At 39.2% G+C, this 22715-nt stretch overlaps 1 protein-coding gene across 5 annotated transcripts in view; it reads right to left on the bottom strand.

The window, feature by feature from the left end:
- ZNF407 (zinc finger protein 407) overlaps positions 1-22715 on the bottom strand; it is a 355565-nt gene that overhangs the window by 127656 nt on the left and 205194 nt on the right. For all 5 annotated transcript variants that reach the window (XM_072852837.1, XM_072852838.1, XM_072852839.1 and 2 more), the window contains 2 exons: positions 19660-19743; positions 10291-10411 (listed from right to left, as the gene is read on the bottom strand). In XM_072852837.1, coding sequence (XP_072708938.1) covers positions 10291-10411; positions 19660-19743 — 205 coding nt within the window. The remainder of the gene's footprint in view (positions 1-10290; positions 10412-19659; positions 19744-22715) is intronic.

Below are 22715 nucleotides of genomic sequence, written 5' to 3'. Positions count from 1 at the left end.
TTGCAAAACTTAAAGAGTGAACAAACCGATAGAATGCTGAGCTAGGATCATGACAGGCTGCAACAGACAGAAGCTGCCAGAAGTTCATAGAATCATAGAATCATTAAGGTTGGAAAAGACCTCTAGGATCATCTAGTCCAATTGTCACCCCAATACCTCCATGCCTACTAAACCCTCTCCCAAAGTGCCACATCTACACATTTTTTGAACTTCTCCAGGGAACTTCTCCATCACTTCTCTGGGCAGCCTGTTCCAATGCTTGATAACCCTTTCAGTAAAGACATTTTTCCTAATATCCAATCTAAACCTCTCCTGATGCAACTTGAGGCCATTTCCTCTCATCCTATTGCTAGTTACTTGGGAGAAGAGACCGACCCCCACCTCGCTACAACCTCCTTTCAGGTAGCTGGAGAGAGCGATAAGGTCTCCCCTCAGCCTCCTTTTCTCCAGGCTAAACAACCCCAGTTCCCTCAGACGCTCCTCATAAGACTTCTGCTCTAGACCTTTCACCAGCTTCGTTGCCCTTCTCTGGACACGCACCAGCACCTCAATGTCTCTCTTGTAGTGAGGGGCCCAAAACTGAACACAGCATTCGAGGTGCGGCCTCACCTGTGCTGAGTACAGGGGCACGATCACTTCCCTATTCCTGCTGGCCACACTATTTTTGATACAAGCCAGGATGCCATTGGCTTTCTTGGCCACCTGGGCACACTGCTGGCTCATATTCAGGCAGCTGTCAATCAGCACCCCCAGGTCCTTTTCCACTGGGCAGCTTTCCAGCCCCTCTTCCCCAAGCCTGTAGCGTGGCATGGGGTTGTTGTGGCCCAAGTGCAGGACCCGGCACTTGGCCTTGTTGAACCCCATACTATTGGCCCCAGCCCATCAATCCAGCCTGTCCAGGTCCCTCTGCAGAGCCTTCCTCCCCTCAAGCAGATCAACACTCCCGCACAACTTGGTGTCGTCTGCAAACTTACTGAGGGTGCACTCATCCAGATCATTGATAAAGATATTAAACAAGACTGGCCCAAAACTGAGCCCTGGGGAACACCGCCTGTGACCGGCCGCCAACTGGATTTAACTCCGCTCACCACAACTCTCTGGGCTCGACCATCCAGCCAGTTTTTCTACCCAGTGCAGAGTATACCCACCTAAGCCATGAGCCACCAGCTTCTCTAGGAGAATGCTGTGGGAGACAGTGTCAAAGGCTTTACTGAAGTCTAGGCAGACAACATCCACAGCCTTTCCCTCATCCACTAGGCAGGTCACCTGGTCACAGAAGGAGATCAGGTTGGTCAAGCAGGACCTGCCTTTCATGAACCCATGCTGGCTGGGCCTGATCCCCTGGTTGGCCTACACATGCCTGTTGAGCACACTCAAGATGAACCATTCCATAATTTTCCCAGGTACCAAGGTCAGGCTGACAGGCCTGTAGTTCCCCAGATCCTCCTTCCAGCCCTTCTTGTAGATGGGCATCACACTGACAAGCCTCCAGTCGTCTGGGACCTCCACTGTTAACCAGGAGTGCTGGTAAATGATGGAGAGTGGCTTGGCAAGCTCCTCCGCCAGCTCCCTCAGTACTCTCGGGTGGATCCCATCCGGCCTCATAGACTTGTGAGTGTCCAGGTGGCGTAGCAGGTTGTTAAGTGCTTCCTCCTGGATTATGGGGGGTTTATTCTGCTCTCTGTCCCTGTCTTCCAGCTCAGGGGGCTGAATATCCTGGGGATAACTGGTCTGACTATTAAAGACTGAGGCAAAGAAGGCATTAAGTACTTCAGCCTCTTCCTCATCCTTGGTGACAATGTTCCCCCCCCGCATCCAATAAAGGAGGGATATTCTCCTTGGCTCTCTTTTTGTTGTTAATGTATTTGTAAAAACAGTTTTTATCATCTCTTACAACAGTGGCCACATTGAGTTCTAGCTGGGCTTTTGCCTTTCTAATTTTTGCTCTGCATGACTTGACAAGATCCCTGTACTCTTCTTGAGTTGCCTGCCCCTTCTTCCAAAGTGGTAAACTCTCCTCTTTTTCCTGAGTCCCAGCAAAAGCTCCCTGTTCAGCCAGGCTGGTTGTCCTCCCCGCCGGTTCATCTCACAGCACATGGGGACAGCCTGCTCCTGCGCCTTTAAGACCTCCTTCTTGAAGTATGCCCAGCCTTCCTGGACCCCCTTGCCCTTCAGGACTGCCTCCCAAGGGACTCTCTCAGCCAGTGTCCTGAACAGGTCAAAGTCTGCCCTCCAGAAGTCCATGGTAGTGGTTTTGCTCACCCCCCTCCTTACTTCGCCATGAATTGAGAACTCTATCATATCGTGGTCGCTAAGTCCAAGACGGCCTCCAACCACCATATCTTCCACCAGTCCTTCTCTGTAAACAGCAGGTCAAGTGAGGCACCTCCCCGGTAGGCTCACTTACCAGCTGTGTCAGGAAGTTATCCTGCACACATTCCAGGAACCTCCTAGACTGTTTCCTCTCTGCTGTGTTGTATTTCCAGCAGACATCCAGTAAGTTGAAGTCCCCCATGAGAACAAAGGCTAGCGATTGTGAGGCTTCTCCCAGCTGCTTATAGAATGCTTCATCTGCCTCTTCATCCTGGTTGGGTTGTCTATAAAAGACACCCAGCAGGATATCTGCCTTCTTGGCCTTCCCCCTCATCCTTACTCATAAGTACTCGACCTTATCATCATAATCACTGAGTTCTACACAATCAAAACACTCCCTAACATACAGAGCCACCCCACTGCCTCTCCTTCCTTGCCTATCCCTTCTGAAGAGCTTATAGCGATCCATTGCAGCACTCCAGTCATGAGAGTCATCCCACCACATTTCTGTGCTGGCGACTAAGTCATAGCTATCCTGCTGTACAATGGCTTCCAGCTCCTCCTGTTTGTTGCCCGTGCTGCATGCATTGGTGTAGATGCACTTCAGCTGAGCTATCGATTTCACTCCCAACATTGGTACGCCACTCTCAGGCTCCTCTCTAGTGAGCCTGGTTACATCCTCTGTAAGTTAAAACTATATAGGAATTTTTACATTGATATCAAAATGGCTGCATGCCTCAGTAACATTAAACTCAGTGGCCACCCCTGAGTAATTTAGCATGGCATTTAGGCTTAAATACATCACTTAAAAGTTGTTCTTCAAAGGACTCAATCCAAAATGAGGCTAGAATAGAGTTATCAATGCTTGCAATTGCATTACTGGTTTAAAGATACTTGGGTGGATCCTTAAAGTCCTGAGTCTGGTGGTTCAGTGTTAGCATGAGAATCACAGATTCACTGAATTAAAAAGGCAATTTTTAATTCCTCTTACTTAGAGTGGTCACAGGAAAAAAGATCGGAAAACAGGAATAAATAAATAAATAGAAATAAGAAAAAAACAACAAAAGAAGCTTGAGTTACCAATGCTCATAGAATTATTGATGGATTTCCATATCGTAAGGAGTAAGTATTATTCATTAAAAAATAAAAATCCCTATTATCCTTCTACCAAGTAGAGTGCATTTACTATGCTATTAAATAAAAATACGGAAAGCAAAGGACTTCACAAAGTGACTATACTACTGCATGCTGTGCAAAAGCCTCTTAACAGGGCAATTTCATTGTGGACCATAGTCATCAAGTCTACATACACCAATATATTTCTGTGTGCGTGTACATATATGTCTTTTTTTAAGAAACAATCATGTTTTCTAATAAGCATACGTTCTCTTAAGCAGTCCATGCAGTGACATTGGCATCTGGCAGGGAGGACACGGAGAGCTGCGGGAGAGGGAGTTTAAGTTCTTTTGTACGCTGCCACCAACACGATTCTCCAAAACTGCAAGACAGGATTTCTTGGTCAGTGCAGACAGCATACGCATCTCCTAGTGAGGGCCATATTATTTTACAATACATACAAGTTTTTGAATGTTAGGAACCACATCTGAAGTCAAGTCTCTTGGTTAACATGATAGCTGATCTGTATTTTGCACTATCACATTGCATATTTTTATTCTGGGTTTACCACATGAACTATTTGCTATAACTTTGGTGAATATAAAAAGTTTTATTAAGCAACAGAAACATCATAAAGGGAATAATATTAACCATTGTTTTGTATGCCATGTATTCACTAGAATAATTAAAGTGGTTTTGCAGCTATATCTAACTTTTATTTCGGATTATTTTTCTTTTATAGACTTAAATACTACAGCATATTTTATTCCAGATTAATAGAAATATTACCAAATATTTTATCTGAATGTTTATTTAAACTATGAATAATATTCTGAGGAGTTTGCATCTGGGAACTATGCCCATGCACTGACAGAATTTCTCTCTAAACTTCTATCTTCATTTGTTTATAAGTCTGCTAGCACAAGGCACTGGATATCCTCAACTCCTGCTGCTGATCACAACAGAAGCTTAAGTGCTTCCTGAAGGCCCAGTTTGCTCTATTACATGCATGCATTACTGTCCTCAGCAATTTCTTATTAGCACAAAGTACTTTTTTTGCACTTTTTTTGCCCAATTCTGCCTTTGTGATATATATAAAAAAGTGTTTTTCCATAGCGCAGTGGTGGTTGCCACTTGGAGTCCTCATCAGCCTAATGTTCCATACAGTTGTATAACCTAGTTATTTCCCATACATGCATATTAAATTTCACTGGTTACAAAGAGCATATTAATGTTAATGTTTTAATGATAAATACACTGTTTCATCATTTTACGTAGAACTTGCCTTAACAGCCTTTCAGTTTTGCTATGAATAGGTACATATTCTTCCCTCAGCATTTAAAGTAGTCCCTAGTTATCCTTGATATAACTAGGGAATAGTGCACAGCTGATGCAATCATACGAAGACAACTAGAAGTTATTAAATTAACAAAATAAACAGAGAGAAAACACACACTTTGCACATTCTTATGACTTAGGTGCAAATCCTGAAGCGTATTATAAACTGGTCTTTACAACCTATGAACAGATACTATAAGTCAGAGGGAAATAGGAACTCCCTAGGGATGCTGTCCAAAAAAAGAAAAGTAGCCCCTGTGGAGTCACTCCCCCTAAGTCATACTGCTGCTGCTGCTGAAAATATGCAATGAATCCTTCTGCAGTTGGAATTTCAGATGCCATAATCCCTTAGAGAATGTTGTCTAATTATTTTATTATGCATAATAAATGTAAAATATTTATTTTAGTTTACATAATTATATTAAAAATGTATGCTATTTATTCTCAGTCTTGTAAGACATCCTTCACAAGTCATATACTTTATAGAAAGGTGCATTTATGGAATTAATGCTGTTTTGCTGGCCTGGCTGTTTGTTTTATACAGCTTCTAAACCCTCTTATCTATGGCTGCGGAACATCACCAATCCCCTGGATGTTGGCCTCTATCCCCTCCTTCCCCTCACTGCCATGGGTGCTCTATGCAAAATTAACCAGTGTAATCTCAGAGAAATGAGAGTCATTTTGTTTAATTACAGCACAGGGATGGCACAAAGTACTTTAACATTATACCTGTCCCACACTCTCATGGTCAAAATTGTAGCAATACTGTTTCTGCATCACGAAACTATGCTAGAGCTCCTCCTGAGCCCTGAACTCCCAACAAATTTGACCATGAGAGAAAAGCAGGGCTCTGTCTTTTGCCCTCCCCCCCCCCCCGTAAAACAATGTAATCCAGATCCATTTCGTACTGAAACATCCCGCTCACACACACCATGAACATAAATTACTTGCCTGAGAAGCTGTGATAGTTACATGGAAAGTCAGTACCAATGGGAGTTGAATTTAAAGCCTAATGCATGACTAAAATGAGAGTCCTAATTCTTTACTTTAGACACATCCACAAAAACAGTTCAGGTTTTGAAAATGCTGTATATCTGCATCTTTCATTGACATCATTGGACATATGGGAGTTTAGCACTTCTGAAATCAGGTTAAATTCAGGTGCCTAAATATGTTGCAGGTTTAGAAAGTCTGGCCGCAGACTACACAACCGACAGATTTAGAAATCAGTTGAAGTTCACAGGCGTTGTTCAGTTTCAGGAGGTTATATGGCTCTTCACTACTTACAGTGCCCATTACCAAATGCAAACAGTATTGTTGTCAGTATAACTCTAGGATCGTGTAATCTGAAAAGTTTAGCCACGTAACACATCTTTTTTAAATGACTAAGAAAACCAAAATAAGCATTGCATATGTAATGGTGGTGTAGGGCCCTATGAGACCAATTCCGTATTATAAAATTAAGTTGAACATTAATTAGGAGTGAATGAATATTTTTGTATGACAAAGCACACTGACTTAAGAATGGAGACACACGCTGTGCGATTTGAAAAAGTAAATGCAAAGGAAAATTGTGCATATTTTTATCTAAACAGGGCAAACCTAAATTGAAAACACAAATGTAAAAAAATGTAACCAAAACATTTAACAAGCAAATTTTTATATTTATGAATATATATATTTTCTTCCTCCAAAAGGAATTAGATTTTAAAAACTAGACTGAAAATATAACTTCAAATAATAGTTACTAGAAGTCGCATAGTGCTATATAGAAAAGCAGATGTTCATTTCTTTGTTATCAATATACAGAAGATTTAGACAAAAATATCAAGTGGTCACAGTACAAAAAATAGAGATGGAAGGTAACATTTTTGCAAGAATATTTAAGCACAACCATAAACATAGATTATAAAAGAAACTTGGTAAAATAAAATGAGCAAAAGCTCTCATTTTCTTTTTGGGAATATGCATAGTATTGAGAATATATAATTTGTGAGCTAAAAACGCTAGGTTAGTTCATTATTCACTTCAGAAAACCACATCCATTCATGTCGTTTGCCAGTTAAGAAAATACTTTCCCATCCTTATATAGGGATATAATTAGGTTATATAGGGAATAAATTCCCTTTTTTGTTCCATGCAGCCAAAAATAAATCTTTTTCCCATGGTACCTTACAGCCTATTTCACTTCAGTTTTTCTGCTAAATCAAAAAAAAAAAAGAAAAAAGAAAAAAAAAAGGGTTCTAGGTGCCTGTCCACTCACAGGTGATCCAGATTTTCATAACAGCTCCTAAATTCAGAGTAGGTTCTTTTAATAGCCTTTCTTTCTGCACTTCTAGCCAGGGTTAGCTAGCCTTTCACTCACTATACTGGAAAGAGTTTTTGCAGGATGATTGTTTACAATTTCCTCCTAAGGAATTGAAAAGCTTGAAATCAGGAATCTCTAAGAACCTTCTGAGCACTGATAAGCTGAACAGGTGTAATTAAAATTCCTTGAATTTAGACATGCTTTTAATTCAAGTATCTCAAACTATTTTATAGAATAGAGAGATCACTTCACCTCTCAGTGAAAGGAGACTTTATAGTAGCACTAACAACACTCTACTCCATATCCGTACACAAAATGAGGAATATTCACCTCGCTGAAACTACAGGGGTCATTAAAGAGTCTGCAGTTGCCAAGCAACACTAAACAGCAACATCTGAAATAGTCTGGATAAACTTACAGTGCAAGGGCTGAGCTGAAAGCACCACAGTGACAACTCGACCACTAGACACGGGGGTGAATTTTATCACTATGTCAGCAGATTTTAAAATCTTGATTTCATGTGTTCTGTAGAACTTCATGTTCGCAAGAGTACATACCATCTGCTGAACTGGTATAAAGGACCTATTTACAGAGTTGCTAATGCCTTTCCATGAAAAGAGATACTACTGGGTGAGTTGACAAGGAGGCAACATGCGATTCCCTTAAAATTGTTTTTCAAAACAAAAAAGAGAGAGAAAAAATGAGAGGTGGACAAAGAGCAAAAAACATAGTTGCCAACAAGGCTGGCTAATATCCCAGGACTGTGGAAACTGGCAGGCACAAGCAGGACTGCTGGGCTAATAAATACAGCAACCCCTCTACCGGCTTCTCTGCAGCTATAGAGTGCCTCACTGCCTCTATGAACTTGCAGCAGCAGCAGCACAGCTCTGATTCCTGCATCCTTGCCAGATGTTTTTCAGCTGAGCTCAGAACAAATTTCCTGCAGAATCAAAGCTTCATCAGCTGGTATCTGTAGAGATCAGCCTCCAAAGATTAGGTCAAAATTGGCTTGCAAGGGATGGAAACTAACATCCTAATACCATGAAACATTTATTTTTCAATAACACAGAGGCAGGGGATGCTCAGAGATTTCTTGTTAACCCTGACAAAATAAGTTATACCTGCTTCTTCTCTAATAACCTCCAATATAATAAAATACGAGTAAAAAACTTGTAATTTCTTGGAATTTCTATCCCATACAGAAAACGTCCATCCAAAGAAAAATTATCTCCCATCTGTCACGAAACAGAGCATTGAAGTGATGCATTTTGTCACACTGAGTGAGGGAATTGCATCCACTCATTGCATGTGTGTAACAAACCCCAAACTGCAAACTGATTCAACATCTGCAACACTCCCAGTCTCTAGGGTCTTCAGACAAGGAGCTCAGACCCACTGTAACCCATCTCTCATTACCTGGTTCTGTAATAAGACTATTCCTTCCGATCAGGATGGTTCATTAAAGTGGATCACCCCAAGATTAAGCCTCCTCAAACATGCAGCATCAAAGATAGCACTTCTTTTACCTTCATTGCAGCACATAATGTCACACTATTTCTTATATGCTCTCACTTCACTCAACACAGACCTTTTAAGGCAACAACTCTGACAAACATGAAACCACCTCTCTTTCTTAGATGACTTACCGAAGCTGACAGAAAAACTTATCTTTGGAAAAAGAAAAAAAAAGAAGAAAAAAAGAAGAAAAAAAGAAGAAAAAAAGAAGAAAAAAAAAAAAGAAAAAAGAAAAAAAGAAAAAAGAAAAAAGAAAAAAAGAAAAAAAGAAAAAAGAAAAAAGAAAAAAGAAAAAAGAAAAAAAGAAAAAAGAAAAAAAGAAAAAAGAAAAAAGAAAAAAAGAAAAAAAGAAAAAAAGAAAAAAAGAAAAAAAGAAAAAAAGAAAAAGAAGCAGGGGGACTCTTAAGGTAGCAGCACAGAAATGGAAGGCCCCCCTCCGACGTTATCAAATTCAGTACTTTGCAGTTCTAAGCACTAATTTAATGGGTGCTCAATACATAAGAGTTCACAGAATATTTGCTCATAATGCAACAAAAATTTTTGTACAGAAACTGCATGATAACTGCAGCAGCTTTCTGTACAGGAGCCTTCTTTAAAGCAGCTCATAAATAGCGTGAAACCAGGTACTATGAGAGCGGCTAGCCTTTGTTATATAATCTTGGTTTAGGAAACTACATTAAAACTTATACTAAAGGAACATTACAGTTGTATGCTCAGCATTAAAAGAAAATTAAAAATGCTATAGTGCTATAATCAAATGTTTAACTTTCTCCTCTTGTGTGCATGCATCACAGCACGTGCATCTAATTACATAATTATGCCATTTATCAAATATAATACCGATTTTTAAAAAACTTTTTGGATGTCAACTCTTGCAAATTGCTCATGAATAACTTATATGGATTCCTTTATAGAACACATAGACTAGCCACCTTACTGCAAGGTATTAGAAGTATTCAAGATATTAGAAGTATGTTTCAGAAGAGTAAAGAATCATTTAAGAAGCAATATGAGATCATTAAATAAGTAGTCTATAATGAACAAAAGACACATGGGATGAGCACCACAAGTAATCTTAACTGTCCATTCATGTGATTTTTGAGTTCTTAATCTACTGTCCTAACAGAATGGGTTTTAATGGTGGAACATGGGAGCCCTTCCATGCAACCACCCTACGACCAACTCTCATCCAAACAATTTGGCTGGCAAGGAGAAGGAAAACTGGAGCAGAAAAACAAGACTCTGAAGCACTGTAACTAGCTCCAGTTGCTTCCTCTTCTAATAAGTGTCTGGTGAGTATTTAGGCTGCTAAGCCTTTTAGGGGACTTTTCCTTTCTTGGTGAAATGGTTGCAACTCAACCGAGAAAAATTTCAAAACTGCAACTGATTTGAAAAGGCGATGCAGATAAGCGGCCTCACCATGGAGAATTCTAACAGACACTAGAGCAGCTGTGAAACAAACACTCAACATTAGCATTGCAGTGTTACCACTAAAAGGTTTCCCATCATTTGTTTTTCTTTATAAAGTAATACCTAGATACTGAAGACTAAGTTTTTAAATTTAGCTCCTAATTTAATATGCAATTACTGCTGCCCTGATGGTGTTTTAATGGCAATATATTTTTATTGGTGACTTCAAATGAACCTCGTCTGATCACCTTAACCCTTCTCTCATCATGCTTTAGTTAATGACTCATTACCTGTAGTCACACCAGGGACATCTGTAAGGCTTTTCTCCAGTATGGACACGCTTATGTCGTGTCAGATGCGATTGTGTTGTGGAAGCGAAGTTACACTCATCACATTTGAATGGTTTCTCTCCTAGAAGGTGACAAGAAAAGATATGCATTATCAGTTTTCATCAACAGAAAAGGAAGACAAGTCTAAATTTCTGGCAAATCCCTTGAGATAGATTTTAGTCCATGTATATATAACAACCACAAATACAAAATAAATTTCCAAATACAATGTATTATTTGCAAAATACTGTTCTCTCTATGACATATACACATCGGTAGCCAGCTGACTTCCTATGTGGTGTTACGCAGCAGCAAAAAGGAGGAGAAAGAACTGCACTGAAACAGGGTAACCATGTTACTGGGCCTTATTTAATGAAAATACCATCACCAGGTGACAGACATTTCTCTCACCCTGCACCTTCTGTTGAAGTTGGGCCCATGCACAGCCCTGAAAGCAACACTGTTGGAGACAGAAGGTGAGAAATCAGTCTGAAGCTTGTATTCAGTGCCTGCTCAGAAAGGAACATCTCTGGGATTACAGCATCTTTGTTTTTGTCTCTGGTCCTGGATTTTTCATCTTATCCATTAAATAATACACATAAACCAGGACTGAGAATATGAACCAGAACTCAATGCTCCATTCCCCCTCTCTTGCCTGCTGTACTTCTGCCCTTGTGAATATTTTCTGAACAGTGGGCCATTTTCACCAGAAAGACTTGAACGGTTAATGAAAAAAACAAAACAAAACAAAAACAAACCCCAACCACCAAACCTAGACTAGGACAATAATATTTTCAGAAGACTAAAATTCAATCTCTGCTGAATGTGCAACTGCACTGAAAGTTTCTAGAAGACTACTAATTGAAGAAAGATAAAAATCTCTAGCTTATAAATTATTATGTGAAAAGAGTACTTTTACTTCTAGCAGAGGGGTCTACCCCTCAGAAGACGCTAAGACAAAATCCCATGAGAGATACACATACTGTCTAGCTAAGCCTAGCTAAGACACCTGCATCCCATTTTTCCAACTGGTTGCTCCAGAAATATTCTGTCTGACTTACAGGCACATGTAATTACCATTTAGGGAGGAAACAGGTTTCTTTTTGTATGCAGAAGACAGCTCCTAACTTAGGTGATGTTGACTGCATTGTGCAAGCCTTCAGAAGTATTTAACCTAAAGACTACATAAGGAATCAACATCCCTAACTTAAGAAGTCTGAATAAAACTGCTAGGGACAGACACTGACCTTGTAGATGGTTCAGAGGTCTAGAATAGGCAGTTTCAAAATTGAACCCTAAGCCTCTTAGCAGGTACAATTTGCAGTTTTTCAGACTGACAGGAGATACACTACCAGCAGAAGACACATCACTACCAAGAGGCCACTCCCAAGCAGCCGTGCCTCCAAGCCAGATTTCTCAAGCCTGCTTAAAGCATGAGACACTCAAGACTTCCAAAGAGACTTTGCCAGAATTCTGAGAAGAGAGAGAAATCTGCATTTTTCATTCTTGGAGACTGTTGGGTTTTTTTCCCTCACAAGGGAAAAAGAAATGCAAGATCCTCAGGCCTGAAAAGGCTGCAAGGACGGACAACGGAGCAGCTTCTGAAAGCTCCATAAAGAGTTGGAATAATTGCTTTTAGCAGCTGCTGGAGAGAATACCAGCCACTATTTTTCATTTATTGTTTCACGGGACAAGGAAAGGTGAAGGGGCAGGACACAATGCGGAAGCCTCTATGCTGGACAAATTGAGACTGCTAGAAAGTATGTCTTTCCTGCCCCAAATGGGGTTTTCTTGTCAGACACTGACTCTCTGCTCTGGAGAAGCTGATTCTCCCAGCAGCTTGAATGGTACTGGCTGCTGCTTCAATTAAACTCTCTGGGAGGCCATAGACTCCCTAGCAACGTAACCTGTTCTTGAACTGAAGATTTCTTGTGCCTGATTTATTTTATCTTCTAGTATTAAAGAAGATAGCAACATTTTCAAGCCTAAGTAGTAAAGCCACAGGTATGTTAGATAACATACATACTTATTTTAACTGCTTTCATTTAAAATGCATTAGAACCTTGCCAACTTGCCCCCTTGTAAAAAAAAAAACAAACCAACCAAACCAGATCTGAACTGAACGGAGATTTTTAGTTTGCCATTCGGGAAGGATGGGTCAGGTGAAGGTCTGCTGCTGTGCTGGGGCAGGGCCAGCGAGGCTGACAGATGAGCGAGGGCCCGTGGAAGCCAGGAGGGCTTGCAAATTCCATCGTGACCAAAAGAAAAATGATAATCCTTGCCCACTCCTCCAGGAAGTTTCTCCTTAGGAAATCCTTGTGGCTAACTGCTCCTGTCAAGTGGACTATGTGTAAATCTCACCTGACAGAAAATACATCACAGCAGCACCACACAACAAAAGCCAACTGAACTGGGAGAAAAAAAGACGGCCTAGCATGGCCTATAATTCTTAGCAGCTGCACACAGGAAAACGAGTGATTTTTATGGAAAATTAACCAGGTTGATAAGTACAGTTGAAAAAATCTAAAAGAAGAATAGGTATTTCTTTGGGTTGGGTGGTGTTGAAGAGTATTTTAGCTGTAGCAACAGTACTTTTATCTATTTTTTTATTTATTGAAGTTTTCCACAGATCTAGTCTTTTAAGTATTTTTTGTCTTCCTTATCTTTGGGCCAGAATGCTCTTTATCAGCCTTTGTGTCTCAATTTTCCTTCCCCCCTTCCTGCCCCCAGACATTTCAGGCAATAAACTTAACTTTATGGGCTGCAATTAAATATTCTAGGATGATTCTCCCTCACCCCCAGTCAAGGATCTAATTCACACAAAATTAAAATAACACAAATCAAAAAAGCAATATTGACAGTATTTTTTAAACAAGACTGTGTAATAACTACAAAATAGTGTATCTAAAAATGTGTGAGGGCAAAGTCTATGTATTTAGAGATTAAAAAAGATTAAAAAAAACCCCCAAACCAACCCCACCAACACCTTACCATTATAGAAGATACATCTGTGCCTCACCACCTCTAACTTTATCAGTAAGAAACCCCGTGAAAAAGAAGGATAGGTGCCCCAAAATGCCCCAATGGTCAACGAGCTCTGTGGGGGGAAAAAAGGAAGGCCACATGTTCCAAGATCAAGGACCCACTGTCTTTGGGGGTTTTAATTTTGTTTTTAACACAAGCACTTTCAAAAAGCTATGTTTCCTAACCACAGGATCACAAAAGAAGAATGTTTTTGCTTTTTTGACAATACGGCAAGCAAGTTTTGAAGTGCATCAGTTGTTTAAGTCACTTGACATGGAAAATTTTAGCTCCAACAATCAAAGTTTGGGAAAGCAACTGATAAAAGGGTCAGATCATGGGGAGCACCAGTCTGTAAAAAAGCAGTTATTAAGCCTGCTGCTAACCAGTTAGCCTTATCAGCTCCACCCATTCTGCTCTTCTTAAACCATCATGACTAAGGCTTTCTTTTTCTCTTGCCTCTCCAAATTCTGCACTGACTTCTTTTAGTATCTATCTTAGCTTCCCCTCCTCCCGCCCGACAAATTACAGCTTTCTTTTTCTTTCCGTCTTCCTCTGTTCTCTGATTTTACCTCTTTTGAGTTCTCTGTCTTTGATGAGCTTTTTAGGACACAGAGCATACCTTAATGCAATCATAAATCTCTCTGTGCAGTTATGTACTTAACGTGTACTTTTTAAAGGAAAAATGAAATAACACAGTAACAAAAACTATAAATCTTGGTGATAGATGTTGATCTGTGCATGGCAAAGTGACATTTTTATTTATAATCATGACTGTTCAGACTATATCTACCTATAGATTATATACAGCATTTATATGAATGTGCTACTGAGGATCCAGCTTTCACATAAATGAAGGAAAAAAATGAAAATCAAATGGTGCCTTCAATTTGCAAGTCTTGAGCAACCAATCAGAATCTTAGTAAGAAGGAAGAAATCTTACCCCAGTTGTCTCAACAGGAAGCTATTGCTTTTAGTCCTATTCGTCTTTCACATGATGTGTTGACCAGCACAGAAAGAATCCTATAAGTTTCATTTGACCTAAGGAATGAGTAGACCACAAAATGCAGCCATCTGCTTACAAGATTTTTTTCTTATTTCCAACTATTTCTAGTATTTGTTAAGGCTGTTCCCTGGAGAGGCACTTACAGGCTTGCTAACGAAGCCTGAAGTATATTAAAGTAAATTCTGTTTGCTTTTAGTCTGGTCAACTTTTTTGCATATAAGACATAAAAATAAGTACATCCTTGATCCCTTGCTTTCTTATGAGAAACGCTGTAGATGCCAAAGGGTTGCTCTTCCATAGCAAAAAATGATTGACATTTGTATGCTCAGAAATGGGAGGAAAACTGTTCCACTAGACAATTTCTCTTAGGTAGAGAGAAAGTTTTAAGATACCAAGGTTTTTGGTGTCATTCCTGGCCAAAGGTTTGCTATAATCAAGTTCCACACGCTGCTGCAAATGTTGGCATAAATGGAAAAGGAAAAACACCACAGATTCTCTTCAAATTTCACGTCTCCTCTTGCTGAAAAGAGCAGTAAGTATTCTTACTGTGCTACATTTTCTGAGGTATTCAACATTATAATTTTTTTAAGCTTGTGGTAGGGAAGTTGAAGGGAAGAGGCTACATTATACATTAAATTCAACGCCGAGTAATGTAACTACACATTAAAGTCAAAGAGCAGTTCACATGAGAAATAGAAACACAAAGTGAGTCACTCATCTGGATAAAAACACATATATTATTAAATTTTCTTTCTTTATTACATTGACCTATAAATGTCTTGAGAAGCGCAAGATTGAAATGAGTGAGCAGAAGCAATCATACAAACAGTGATCTGTACGATATAAGCTACCATCTTCAAAAATTCATGAAAATATTTGAACAAAGACACAATCTTCCTAAGCAGTTCCATAGGTTCAGGGTGACTGTCATAGAACTGCTGTGCACAGAGTAAGCGTACTTACCCTCTAATGCCCTACTACTGTAATGTACTTCTGTGATCCCCAGGAAGATTCCGCCACAGCCAACACACGAGAAACAAATGTAGACTGCCGTTGTGTAGAAGATGAGGATGGGTTTTTTGCGATTTGCAGGAGTGCTAACCAACATTAAAAAAGGAATGTCATGCAAGAGAACACAGGCTGTGACTGATCAGCACTGTTGGATTGAGCCAGCTACTACAGCACAAAATGGAAGTTTACTGGGAAACATGTAGAAGAAGAGAAAACTAGAGTGATACCAAAAGGCAGACAAACAAAGAAGGAGAGCAGAACAATAACAAGAACACAAAAAAAGGACATTTTAAAATTAAGAAAAGTGTTTTTATGTTTTCATTTCAACCAGAAATAATTACCCTTGCTTGTTTTTTCTCTCTTATGCAATTTCCTAGTTGATCATGATTAAGGAAAAATATTTAAGTTATGTAGTGTTATGTTTCTTTCGTGTGTGTGCGTGTTTTTGGTGGCTGATTTAGAGATTATTTACTCTTTTTATTATAAAATTCAGACAATTGCTTAAATTCTCTGTGGAATTCAACTCATTCTAAACTCAGCGAACACTAAAATTTGCAACCTTATTTATCTTCCTATCTTCAGGCAGATTTTCTTACTGGGACAAAATATGAATAAAAAAAAAAATTGTTTCCGGATGACTCAAAAGATGAAAATTTTTCCTCCCAGTCATGCTGAGAACTACGGCATATCTAAGTCTTGCAGCACCGCAAGCTGTCCCTTATTTACCACGTAGCACCAGCTGATATCACAAGCGGACTAAGTTTCTTAAGACAGTTTCTGGGCGCAGCCTAGGCAGCCATAAGCGTCTATCGTAAAGCATTTGACAGAGAGAGAGATGTAAGTATTCTTTACAGTGTGATAAAAATCTGGTCAAACTCTGGACCACTCTTGAAGTTGCCATTGCTTCAATTCACAAAATAGAAGATCGGGCCACTGATATTTACATAGCCAGTGAAAGTCGTGCGGAATTTCATAGATTGATTCTTGCAGAATAGGACTGGAAGAAGATGCATTCAGATCATAAAATAATGCTAGAACATTTTACCAGGACAAAATCAGCTGAAGACTTAGCTTATTCTGTGTTCAAAGTGTGTGCTTCTCACAGGACCAGGTCAGTCATTAAGGACATAACATATTTAACACAGAATAAAAACGTCAACTAGTGAAACACCAGGGATCTCTTGATGGGTCAAATTATTTTTTTCGACTTCACAGTTCTACTTTACAGTTGAGAAAGCCTATATCAAGGAAATCTGTACGGAGATGCATCATGTTTGCAAATAAATTAAGTACAAACATTTTTCAAGTCTTAAAACTAATGGCTTTTTCTTTCAGTTTAACATTCCTGTACTACTTTTCATTTAAAAACCATATCTTCCAGGGATAACATCCTATTTACCAAACTAGTCCCTACAGTTTCCTCCACGAGTGACCGAGGGCCAGATTCTTCCAGCCTTATTCACCCCAAGTTATACTTTATGCTCCCTATGATATTTCCAAAGAAAACGCGTCTTTCACAAGGTAAAGGTATTTCTCCAGGTACATAAAAATAATCTCATCTAAAAAAGAGAGGAACAGAGTAAGAAACACCAGAATCAAGAGCATCAAAAGTCTAAGTGGCTGGTCCTACAGCCAGTCCTTTCTTGTGTCAAATATCTATCAGCAGCTGACCATTTCTCTGGGGTGTCAGGACACCTCAGGCCTTGAGGCTGGGACGAGAGGAGGCTTGTTAAGCTAGTTAAGACTCCTCAACTACATGTGAGGATTTGCTCATTTGCCCTTGAATCAAGGGTCTCTGACAGGTGATAGAAGTAAATCTTAGATTGGAAGATGTTCTGTGTCAGCCCCCTAGACAGCTTGTATTGCAGGAGGGAATTATTTAAGCCGTTTAGACTATTTTTGATACCTATCCCTTTCAAACCTGATTGTAATTTGCTTTGGCATTCTGCTCTGGGAAAATTGTGCCAACTGGGGACACAGAAGAAAAGATACAGGTACAAAGAGGAGTGCATGCAGCTAAGGACTGAGATAAAGTTGTGCACTGGATGAAAATACAAGAGAACCCATGTAAGTGCAACAATGCAGGCAAAGGTGGATTGTGTCATTCTCCTTGAAACAAATAGAAGCTACAGATAATTTTTCTGCTAAAGAATCATCTCTGATTGTTTGTGCCACAGAGGCAGATAAATGCCAAAAAGATAGATCCCTCTGCCTCTGAGATACTGTCCTGTATAGTACAAAGTTAATAGCAAAGTAATAACGAGCCTCCAGTCCTGACATAAAATATAAAGTTATGCCTGCTAGATGCAAGCTTCATGATCTATAACCTGTGAATCCCTGTGATCATAGCACAAAAGTCTCTACCATACTGGCAAGAGAAGGGCAAAATGCCATCGAAAACGTGGACAGCTTTTCACCAGGAACATACCATATTTTCAGCCTAATTTTGCACATAAATCAGGAAATAAAATATTTTTTCTATCGGCTTGTGGCCTAATGATACAAAAAATATACATACATATATAACTGATGATAAGGGCTTACATTTCTGAGAAACCAGATCTGCACTCACATAACAGGTAAAGACAAGAAGGGTAAAGACAAGAATATGCATTTCTTTGACTTTTCCATTCTGAAATGATTGTTCACCATTTGTGTGGCTCTACCGACTATGAGTCCTAGACATACGCATGATCTCAGTGTGCCACATGGCAGGCCAATAAAAACCAAAAGGTTGTACCCATCCTATCGATAACAATGATTTATTTCTTCTAAAGAAAAAAAAATAATCATTTTCATTCTTAGCCCACATTTGGTAAACTTCAGCCAACATGTGAAAATTCTTCAAAGCTCCAGAAAAATGGAAACCATTAGTTACAACTGAAGCCTACAACTTCCATTCTGGTAGTTGCAATTGCTCCCGTTATCATTCAGAGAGTGTAATACTAAGAGAACTTATATTTACCAAATGCCTTTTCTTGGACACTTTAAAAATACAAACTTGCTGCAGTGAATGGGAACTGACTGTGGCAGTACTCTCACACAAATGTATATTCCTTGTTATCGGAAGAAAAATTCTGGAAGTATGATTACTAGTTAGACTTGCAAGCAAAATTTGGCCCTGCATATTTTTTTTTAGAGCTTATCCGTTTCAAGATATTGCCTGACCAGCACTGAAAGCCCCACCTTTTTGAAAGCATCAGACTCTCCTCCAAATATGGTGGCTTTAATAAACTGAAAATGGGTTGGAAAGAATGGCTTCAGGCTCTCAAGAAAGAGAGTAGCTGCTCTCCAGGAAATTACGCACTTAGATGGTGTATGTCCTGAATCAAGATTAGTTTATTCAGGGACATAATAAAATCTCCCACTGAGATTCCTTTACAAAATCCATGGAAAATTCATGATGTAACAACTACAGCTTCTCATTTGTTAGCCATTTCTTTCCACTGTACATTAGACAATGGTCACTTAACTCACGTAGCAATTCCTGATGTTATTACATTATCCTCATGATAGTCAGTAAAACAAAAACTACAGTGGCTTAAGCAGCAACACTTCTGCATCTGTTTGAAAAAAATCTATTCAAATAATCAAACACTTACAAGGAACTACTAAAAAGCACAATTAAGGTAAAATGTATTAATAAATGTTTAATACTTACACTTTTTCTGGTCTTCTGAAACTAAGAACCGATTTAATTTTATCTGTTATTAAATTTTTATAACAAGGTGGTAGGAAAGCTTTACTAATTCTGGGAGAGAAATCCTGCTTTACATGCCAACCATGTGGTAACTCTTAAAGTTGCACCTATTAATTACAAACTATCTTAAAATTACAAAAGGGCAACTGAAACAACACTAGCTTTCAACTATGTCTCAGTCCAAAATAATGGATTAATCTATATGTAGTCTCTAATTTTCACCCAGGGACATTCTAGCAGACTCTTGCAAAATCTTCACAGTAGGTAATCTATTTGGGCCTTCGAAAAAAAAAATTAGTAGACTTAGCATTCATTTAAAGAAGAAAGCCAGTCTTTACAATTCTACTTCCTTCAGAAAAAACACCAAAAATACTCCCCACTCCCTCCCAAGCAATTATTCAAAATCCCAGCTAACAGACTTGATGCAGACCTTGGGCATACCGATTTTACAAAAACGAGAAAAAGCAAAGTAAACAATGAGCCGATGTATTATTTGTGCTGTAACGTGCTATTTGACTTGCGTTACTCCCCAGTGTAGAGGGACTCCCTTGCTGGAGAAAATATAGCAAAGAGTACAGACAGCTTTACTGACCTGTGTGCTGCCGCCGATGCTTGGTGAGGGCATGACGTGTCCCGCCGGCAAAGCCACAAAGGTCACAGAGGAACGACTTCTCGCCTGTTGCAACAATAAACAGATGAGGGACTGCGGAGGTCACAGATCATTAAAACATATCTATCAAGGCTTTCAGGGTTACTAATTCCTCCAATCAAATGTTTCCATGTAAATATGTCAAATGGGAATGAAATTACCACTGCGGTTTATTGACTGTGATAAAATCTGAAAAGCACCACTGAACATAATTACATACTTGTCAGACCCATAAAAATTAGCTTTATTATCAATGGAATGGTTTTGTACAACTTCATTTCTGTTAGATGTCTTCCAGATGGGGCTGCTTTATGCACTTGAACAGTTTTTATGCATATCCTGATTTTTTACAATTCCCATACATCTGGCCTTTCTGTGCTGAGTAAAGATTGCCTGGAAAAAAAGTTAATATACTGTATATATGAATCTGCTTAAATAAAATATATTGAATTTACTAACAAATTAAGGGTACTGAGAAATTTTCAACAGACTAGATCAGAGTCATCTTTAGTTACCTTCTATTTATTAATAAGCATTAAATTATTTTCTTGAATATACAGAAGAGCCCAGGCAACAATAAAAGCCACATTATTCAGTACCAGTGGCAATTCAGCACTGTTTATGTTTCTAAAGTTTTCATGACATAAAGAAAACAGGTCTGGGGATTGCTACTGAAATTGCAGCAGAACTCATATTGTTCGTCTTCAAATGATAATTCTTCATTCCAAACCTCTGGACCAATTTGAGAGAATTTGGCAAGCTCAATACTCATTAAAAGTGCGTAAATGCTCTCTTTTTAGTATTTTTTTTTTTTAAGAGAAGGTAGGATTTTGCCCTGTTGTCTATAAATACAGTCTATCATTTCACAGCAATATTTTTACTCAGTATGTACTAACATGCACAGCAATCTCAACCCATGAAGGCCACATGGAAGGTCATTATGAATTAATAACGCTAACCTCAGATATAGACTCAATAGCCTTGGATAAGACTGAAATTTAAAAAATATTTTTTAAAAAAAGAATCACATTAGTCATTTGGAGCCAAATTGTCTCCTTTCGCAGTAACATAGGGGAGAGGGGGCTGGTGGGGCAATGATGCTGGATTCATTGAAACTAACAGTCTCCTTCAAGTTCTTCCCCGTGGGGAAGGCAATTTAGTTTCTACAAAAGACGGCTGGGTTAAGAGGTCGGGTGTCAAATTACCCAGTCCTCCTGTGAAGACAGAGGGATGGAAACCTCCACGTTGTTTATTCCCACATAACCAGGCACTCTAATACCCAGACTTTCTGGAAAAGCACAGCGCCTCAGTTAACTTCAGATGGCGTTAAGGCCACCTCGTGAGTGGGAGCTCCCCGGAGAGCACCACAGAGACCAGCTGCCCTCTCCCACCACTGCCTCGACCAGGGCCCCAGGGAACCCCAGCTCCCCACCCCAGTCGCCGCAGTGCGGGAGTCCCCGGCCCCGCGCTACACGGAGGAAAGCAATTCCTTCCAACTTTCCAAGGCAGCCTGAACCCTGCCGCTAAAATGGGATCATAAAAATGCTGATTAACCTCCACCAGGTAGCTGGGCTACGAAACGCGATTGGCACATATTAATCTCCATTTCAGAATAAAGCAAATGGTATATTGTTATTTTCTGCACCCACATCTGGTCATGAAAAGAAGACTGAAATTTTACAGGGTTTTGGGCTTTTTTGAAAATTTGGTCCATTGAAGAGAGTATCCCAAGCCAGTATCTAAGGCATGAAATAATTTCAGTACCTCCTTTTAGGAGTCAGTTCTAGCCATCTGTGATTATAATTTAATTTAAAAAAAAAAAAAGAAAAGAGCAGAATGGAAACCCATCTTAACTATCACATGAAGAATGCATGTGCTCAATGATGTAACGAAGTCTGAATTTTACTGCAAAATGTTTGTCAGTAATATTATTGCTGAGGTTACACATGATTGTTACATAGATTTCTGCATAATCTCTTTCCTTTGGGTTTTTTTTTTTTTAATCAGGATCTTCAGCATGTAGCACTTCAATTCATCAAAATATCAAAGAAAAGGAATAGAAGGACTACACATAATGCTTAATTATAATTAAATATTAATTTAATTAATTAATGAATCAATTCTAAGTATAAATCTTTCTAACTAGCTGTAATACCTAACACCCCAGCATAAAATTCACACTTTAAAGTTAAATGCTGTTCCATGCCTACCAAGAAATTGCTCATCATCTATATATTGCCATAAATTAGCTCATGTTGTGTTTAACATCTAGGAGCAGACCTCAGTATGGCCTGCAGCTTCCTACACTAATGAGGACACAAAGTACCCATAGCATCTTTGCAAGCTTACGGATTTACTGGGTAGTTTATATTTGGGCCTTTGGAACAGCTTTTTGAGCCACAGAGAAATGATTCAAAACCAACCAACAGCTTTAAAATAGGGAAATTGATCCATCCTATAAAATGATCTGCCAGTTAAATATTCCACACTCCTGTAGGTCAGATCTGGGAGCTCTCATGCAGGCAGGGCTCGAGGGAGTCAGTGAGGCTTTGGATCTGAAAACATGAGATGGGAGGAGATTTGGCCCCTGCTTTTTCAGCTCAGGAAAGGTGGTGATGCATTTGATTTTCTGCAACATTCATTTTCAGGCATATTAATGAATTAATTACCTTATTTGTGTATGTGTCGTGGTATATGCACAAATACATAGATCTACACCAACACACAGAGAAAACTTCATCACCTGTGACTAAGTTCAACTGCACAGTATTTCTTAGCCCTGAAGCTTGATATGGGTTGAATCCCTCATATCTAGACATAATATTTCATTTGATGTTATGGGCATGTATTGATACATAGATGTATTTTACATTCTTCTGGATATGCTTAACAATTTTATCATTCCAACTTCAGAATTTGCGACTTTTTAACTTTTAGGAAAATGTAAAGGTAATATTTCACTTGCTGTACAGGGGGCTGATCTAACTTGCCATGTTTAT

This window comes from Ciconia boyciana, chromosome 2, assembly GCF_034638445.1.
Source record: "Ciconia boyciana chromosome 2, ASM3463844v1, whole genome shotgun sequence".
In the NCBI taxonomy this organism is placed as follows: Eukaryota; Metazoa; Chordata; class Aves; order Ciconiiformes; family Ciconiidae; genus Ciconia; species Ciconia boyciana.
Note: the sequence above shows the minus strand (reverse complement) of the source record. Positions and strands in the feature narration are given on the sequence as shown.